The sequence below is a fragment of the Pecten maximus genome, chromosome 6 (genome assembly GCF_902652985.1).
Source record: "Pecten maximus chromosome 6, xPecMax1.1, whole genome shotgun sequence".
Classification (NCBI taxonomy): Eukaryota; Metazoa; Mollusca; class Bivalvia; order Pectinida; family Pectinidae; genus Pecten; species Pecten maximus.
Window position 1 is genome coordinate 3458868 of NC_047020.1, and position 8404 is coordinate 3467271.

Below are 8404 nucleotides of genomic sequence, written 5' to 3' on the forward strand. Positions count from 1 at the left end.
TAAACAACTCTTTCGATAGGGTTTTCCGGGTGTTATCCGGTTAAATTCTGCTGGATATGTGAATTATTTCAGTGTTTGCTGTTTAAGTAAGTATTTTGATTGAAGAAATTCAGCAAAGTATTTTGATGGAAGAAATATCAGCAATATTTTATTGATACATACTGTATATGCATAGCGGTTCCAATCAAAACGGATATTTCATTCAGTTCGTTTGTCTAATGGCCGCCATAATGTATTGCACGTAGTAAATAACCCCACAATAGTCATATGTGCGTTTTGCATGAGTAAACAACTCTTTTCGATAGGGTTCCCGGATGTTATCAAGATACGGGTAGATTTCTCTTATGTTAGGCATATAAGTTAGTTGCATTTCATTCAGGAATTCAATATTATTCAATTTGTACACATTTATAACAGTTCAATCAAAAAAGATGTTTTATTTAATTCGTTTGTCTAATGGCCGTTGTGGTATATGACTTCCGTATTTATCTGTCAAAAAAACTAAATCAATATATAAACCTGCACTTTACTTTGTTCTATCCCTTAACAAGACCTTCGCGACTGAAATAACCACTTTTTTGCTATTCTATCAACAAATATTATAACAATAGCTTGTTTACTATAAATATTATGATAATTTTTTTAGTATTCTGTTAACAAATATTGTAACATATTCTGGCGTTTCGAATGTGTTATTTTTGGCATGGTTGTTGCTTAGAAATATTCCGTCACAATATACTAGTATGGCAGTCAGACATATCTCGAACATGGACATTAGGTAAACTATATGGTAACTGTATTATTAGCTCATACCGTGGCGTCCGTCCGTCTGTCCGTCAACAATTCACTTTTTCTTCATAACCGAAGATCGGAATTCGACTAAATTTGGTTAGAAGCATCCGTATGGGGTGGGGACTCAAAATTGTACAAATGGTGGGGCTGGCCCACAGGGGGTCAGAGGGGCGGGGACAAAAGGGGTCTGAGGGGCGGGGCCAAAAGGAGTCAATTTGGCTTGATCAATATAAACGGCTTCTTCTCTGAAACCTAGCAATGGCTATTGCTCCTATTTGCCTGGTAGCAGCACTATAGGGTTGGCATTCAAAATTGTACAAATGGTAGGTCTGACTCCCGGGGTCTGATGGACGGGGCCAAAAGGGGTCAATATAGCTATATTGTTATAAACGACTTCTTCTCTTAAACTAAACAACGGATATCTCTCATATTTGACTGGTAGCATCCCAATGGGGTAGGAATTGAAAATTGTACAAATGGTGGGGCTAACCCTTCGGGGGCCCGAGGGACGGGGCGAAAATTGGTCAATTCGGCTGAATTGATATAAACGACATCTTCTCTTAAACTAAACAATGGATATCGCTCATATTTGACTGGATATGCCTATCTGGTAGGGATTCAAACCTGAACAAATGGTAGGGCTGACCCTATGGTAGCCCCCTATGTATATGTAACCATTTTGAATTAGCACAAATTATATATTTATCCGCAAAAATTAATTCGAAGTCGCAAATTTGTATTTCAATATTATTTTCTCTCAAAATCGTGATTAACGTTTTTTTTCTTTTACTCAATTCTTTTGTCCAATCCTCTTATACAATTATTTTTTTTTCAAATCCCTTTGTCTAACCCTTTTGTCTTACCATTTTGCATAACCTTTTTGCATTATCCTTTTGTACAATCCGTTTCTACAGTCCTTTGTCTCAATGTGTCCAATTGCAATTTTTATTCTACGCATTATCCAATATTTTGATTAGAGGAAAGATAAGGTATACATACAAGATAAGGTATGGTATACATACAAGATAAGGTATACATACAAGATAAGGTATACATACAAGATAAGGTATACATATAAGATAAGGTATACATACAAGATAAGGTATGGTATACATACAAGATAAGGTATACATACAAGATAAGGTATACATACAAGATAAGGTATACATACAAGATAAGGTATGGTATACATACAAGATAAGGTATACATACAAGATCAGGTATACATACAAGATAAGGTATGGTATACATACAAGATAAGGTATACATATAAGATAAGGTATACATACAAGATAAGGTATGGTATACATACAAGATAAGGTATACATACATAAGATAAGGTATACATACAAGATAAGGTATACATACAAGATAAGGTATACATACAAGATAAGATATACATACAAGATAAGGTATACATACCAAGCTAAGGATGGTACATACAAGATAGGTATACATACAAGATAAGGTATACATACAAGATAAGGTATACATACAAGATAAGGTATACATACAAGATAAGGTATACATACAAGATCAGGTATACATACAAGATAAGGTATGGTATACATACAAGATAAGGTATACATATAAGATAAGGTATACATACAAGATAAGGTATACATACAAGATAAGGTATACATACAAGATAAGGTATACATACAAGATAAGGTATACATACAAGATAAGGTATACATACAAGATAAGGTATACATACAAGATAAGGTATACATACAAGATAAGGTATACATACAAGATAAGGTATACATATAAGATAAGGTATACATATAAGATAAGGTATACATACAAGATAAGGTATACATATAAGATAAGGTATACATATAAGATAAGGTATACATACAAGATAAGGTATACATATAAGATAAGGTATACATACAAGATAAGGTATACATATAAGATAAGGTATACATACAAGATAAGGTATACATATAAGATAAGGTATACATACAAGATAAGGTATACATACAAGATGAGGTATACATACAAGATAAGGTATACATACAAGATAAGGTATACATACATAAGATAAGGTATACATATCAGATAAGGTATACATATAAGATAAGGTATACATACAAGATAAGGTATGGTATACATACAAGATAATGTATACATACAAGATAAGGTATACATACATAAGATAAGGTATACATACAAGATAAGGTATACATACAAGATAAGGTATGGTATACATACAAGGTATGGTATACATATTAGATAAGGTATACATATAAGATAAGGTATACATACAAGATAAGGTATACATACAAGATAAGGTATACATATAAGATAAGGTATACATACAAGATAAGGTATACATACAAGATATGGTATACATACAAGATAAGGTATACATACAAGATGAGGTATACATACAAGATAAGGTATACATACAAGATATGGTATACATACAAGATAAGGTATACATACAAGATGAGGTATACATACAAGATGAGGTATACATACAAGATAAGGTATACATACAAGATAAGGTATACATACAAGATATGGTATACATACAAGATAAGGTATACATACAAGATAAGGTATACATACAAGATAAGATATACATACAAGATAAGATATGGTATACATACAAGATAAGGTATAGATACAAGATAAGATATACATACAAGATAAGGTATACATACAGTATAAGATTAGGTATACATATAAGGTATGGTATACATACAAGATAAGGTATACATACAAGATAAGATATACATACAAGATAAGATATGGTATACATACAAGATAAGGTATACATATAAGATAAGGTATACATATCAGATAAGGTATACATACAAGATAAGGTATATATAAAAGATAAGGTATACATACAAGATGAGGTATACATACAAGATAAGGTATGGTATACATACAAGATAAGGTATACATACAAGATAAGGTATACATATCAGATAAGGTATACATACAAGATAAGGTATACATACAAGATAAGGTATACATATAAGATAAGGTATACATATAAGATAAGGTATGGTATACATACAAGATAAGGTATACATATCAGATAAGGTATACATATAAGATAAGGTATACATACAAGATAAGGTATGGTATACATACAAGATAAGGTATACATATCAGATAAGGTATACATACAAGATAAGGTATACATACAAGATAAGGTATACATATAAGATAAGGTATACATACAAGATAAGGTATGGTATACATACAAGATAAGGTATACATATCAGATAAGGTATACATATAAGATAAGGTATACATACAAGATAAGGTATACATATAAGATAAGGTATACATATAAGATAAGGTATACATACAAGATAAGGTATGGTATACATACAAGATAAGGTATGGTATACATACAAGATAAGGTATACATACAAGATAAGGTATACATATAAGATAAGGTATACATATCAGATAAGGTATACATATAAGGTATGGTATACATACAAGATAAGGTATACATATGTAACAAAGCACATGATTAATTAAATTTAAATCACTGCCTCCGCTAGGGATCGAAGCCGGGACCTCTGGCTTACTAGTCTTACGCTCAACCGATCGAGCTAAAGAGAAGATCTCTCTAGCCGAGCGGTATATTGCGGCTAGTATTTACCAGGGTTACATACTTCCCTTCCAGGAAAGAACTCGTCCTCGAGTTTTCCAGGGGTAACAGCGATGCTTTCGCAAGCAGCGATGAGTATCATTCCCGGGTCCCTACATGGGCGCCAATGTAACAGAGCACATGATTAATTAAATTTAAATCACTGCCTCCGCTAAGGATCGAACCCGGGACCTCTGGCTTACTAGTCTTACGCTCAACCGATCGAGCTAAAGAGAAGATCTCTCTAGCCGAGCGGTATATTGCGGCTAGTATTTACCAGGGTTACACATACAAGATAAGGTATACATATAAGATAAGGTATACATACAAGATAAGGTATAAATATAAGATAGTATAAAGACTGTCTGCTGATTCCTGTTTTCCATTTGTAGGTATGGATGACACCGAGCGCCGTATCCTCAGGAAACACCATAACATCTTAATGGAAACATTGGATACAAAGTTTATGATTCCATTTCTGTTTGAAAAAGAAATAGTTTACGAGGAGGACTACCTTGATGATGAGCAATGTCGGCCAGAACGTGTCAAGAAAATGCTCTTGTTTCTGAAGGACAACTGTTCATTTGAACAGTTTATAGAATGTCTGAGGCACGAAGAAAGCTATTCCTTTTTAGCTGATGTTTTAGAGAAAGCACTTTCACACGCCAGTGAACAAAATGATGTTGTCCATCAACAGAGAAAGATTAACCTTTTCACGGAAAGAAGGAGAGAGGTGGGAGAGTTCCGCCATAAAATGAAACGGTGTTCACTTGAAAAGGATTTTGTAACTTTTCAGAAATACTATCAAAAGGCAATCAATGACTGGGACCATATAAAACACAACAGGACCAAGTACAATGACCAGCAGCGACACAGAGCAGCAGACTTCTGTCACGCGGCTTATGATGCTGAAATCGAGCGACGGCGGGTGTTTTATGAAAAGATAAAGTTAGAAGGTGACATATTGGACAAAGTACAGCTAATGTCTGCTCACACATCATGTCCTATAGCCCCGGATGTTGTGTTCTTAACGCGGTTCTCATCAGCTCTGGTGATGGCGGGCGGAAGTCTAGAAGACGCCCTCACTTACATAGAAGACGCAGAACAGACAATGGGGCTCCTTCCAGCATGTAGAGAAACGGGCCTAGTTCTCTACAGCAAGTTTAACTTCCTGTTGCTGAGACATGAACGAGACGGGTCGAGGATTGATAAAGACGAACTTTCAAAACTTGGAAATATGGTAATTTCACATTTCAGCACAGAATCAGACACAATCAGCAATGACTTCAGGAGAATTTTACTGCTGAAGAAAGCACACACTTGCTTAGACATGGGAGTGTTTCTGAATGTCATTGGTGATTACGAGGTCAGAGATGTTCACATACAGGAGGCTGAGCAACTTTTGGCTGAATTATAGCGGCCAGAATTACGGAAGAGGATGGAACTACGGGCAAAAATGGTTTATACTGCTACTATGTCCAGGCTGGAACAACTGAAGGGACCCGGAAAATCTATCAGAGCAATTAAGCTTGCAAAAAAAGCTTTACGACTTGCTAAACATGGAAATTTCCCCAAAGAACAGCGTGCTATTTATTATAATTTAAGCATGCTTCTCCGAAGATAAGGCTTTCCTACCGGAACATCATCTCACAATACTCCGAGGATAAGACATTCCTACTGGAACATCATCTCACAATACTCCGAGGATAAGACCTTCCTACTGGAACATCATCTCACAATACTCCGAGGATAAGACCTTCCTATCGAACATCATCTCACAATGCTCCGAGGATAACACCTTCGGGAACATCATCTCACAATACTCCGAGGATAAGACCTTCCTACCGAACATCATCTCACAATGCTCCGAGGATAAGACCTTCCTACTGGAACATCATCTCACAATACTCCGAGGATAAGACATTCCTACCGGAACATCATCTCACAATACTCCGAGGATAAGACCTTCCTACTGGAACATCATCTCACAATACTCCGAGGATAAGACCTTCCTACTGGAACATCATCTCACAATACTCCGAGGATAAGACCTTCCTACTGGAACATCATCTCACAATACTCCGAGGATAATACCTTCCTACTGGAACATCATCTCACAATACTCCGAGGATAAGACCTTCCTACTGGAACATCATCTCACAATTCTCCAAGGATAAGACCTTCCTACCGAACATCATCTCACAATACTCCGAGGATAAGACTTTCCTACCGGAACATCATCTCACAATACTCCGAGGATAAGATTTCCTACCGGAACATCATCTCACAATACTCCGAGGATAAGACCTTCCTACTGGAACATCATCTCACAATACTCCGAGGATAAGATTTCCTACCGGAACATCATCTTACAATACTCCGAGGATAAGACATTCCTACTGGAACATCATCTCACAATACTCCGAGGATAAGACCTTCCTACCGAACATCATCTCACAATACTCCGAGGATAAGACATTCCTACCGAACATCATCTCACAATACTCCGAGGATAAGATTTCCTACTGGAACATCATCTCACAATACTCCGAGGATAAGACATTCCTACTGGAACATCATCTCACAATACTCCGAGGATAAGAACTACGAGAACATCATCTCACAATACTCCGAGGGTAAGACATTTTTACCGGAACATTATCTCACAATACTCCGGGCATAAGACCTTCCTACTGGAACATCATCTCACAATACTCCGAGGATAAGATTTCCTACCGGAACATCATCTCACAATGCTCCGAGGATAAGACCTTCCTACTGGAACATCATCTCACAATACTCCGAGGATAAGACATTCCTACTGGAACATCATCTCACAATACTCCGAGGATAAGACCTTCCTACTGGAACATCATCTCACAATGCTCCGAGGATAATACCTTCCTACGGGAACATCATCTCACAATACTCCGAGGATAAGACCTTTGGGAACATCATCTCACAATACTCCGAGGATAAGACCTTCGGGAACATCATCTCACAATACTCCGATGATAAGACCTTCCTACTGGATATCATCTCACAATACTCCGAGGATAAGACATTCCTACCGGAACATCATCACACAATACTCCGAGGATAAGACCTTCCTACTGGAACATCATCTCACAATACTCCGAGGATAAGACCTTCCTACCGAACATCATCTCACAATACTCCGAGGATAATACCTTCCTACCGGAACATCATCTCACAATGCTCCGAGGATAAGACCTTCCGACTGGAATACCATCTCACAATACTCCGAGGATAAGTAATTAGACAAGGGAGATTAACACACAGAGTAATGACAAAACTACGCGGGTATTTTGTATTAATTCATCCCGTTATCACTTTGAAGAATGACATATAAACAAGAGAACAATCATTGGCTGACAAATAAAATTTGTTATGGAGGTAATAAAAGTAACTTCAAATTGATTGATACATTATACCATTACAATGTAGTATTCGGGATATGATAGATTATGCATTGATGAATGTTTATGATACCTCTAAGTTGTAAGATTCCGATAATACATTGTGTGTAGCTCCATTGTTCGTATTATTGTGAACAAACTGTAAATAGTAACAATTACCAAAAAGCGTCTCCATATAGGAAACAAAGGTACAAAGTAACCCAAGGGTAATAAAGGTAATATAGGTAACATAGGAAACATAGGTAACACAGGTAACACAGGTAACATAGGTACCAAAGGTAACAAAGGTAACAGGTAACAAAGGTAGTAAAGGTAACAGGTAACAAAGGTAACATAGGTACCAAAGGTAACATATGTAACAAAGGTAACATAGGTAACATAGGTAACATAGGTAACAAAGGTAACAAAGGTAACATAGGTAACATATGTACCAAAGGTAACATAGGTAACATAGGTAACAAAGGTAACATAGGTAACATAGGTACCAAAGGTAACATAGGTACCAAAGGTAACAAAGGTAACATAGGTACCAAAGGTAACAAAGGTAACA

At 36.2% G+C, this 8404-nt stretch overlaps 1 protein-coding gene across 1 annotated transcript; it reads left to right on the forward strand.

The window, feature by feature from the left end:
- On the forward strand, nucleotides 1–7970 carry LOC117328743. Its single transcript, XM_033886258.1, has 2 exons — nucleotides 1–86; nucleotides 4807–7970. The coding sequence occupies exon 2, from the start codon at nucleotides 4809–4811 to the stop codon at nucleotides 5829–5831; it is 1023 nt and encodes a 340-aa protein (XP_033742149.1). The 5' UTR covers nucleotides 1–86; nucleotides 4807–4808; the 3' UTR covers nucleotides 5832–7970.
- Nucleotides 7971–8404: the final 434 nt, after the last annotated feature.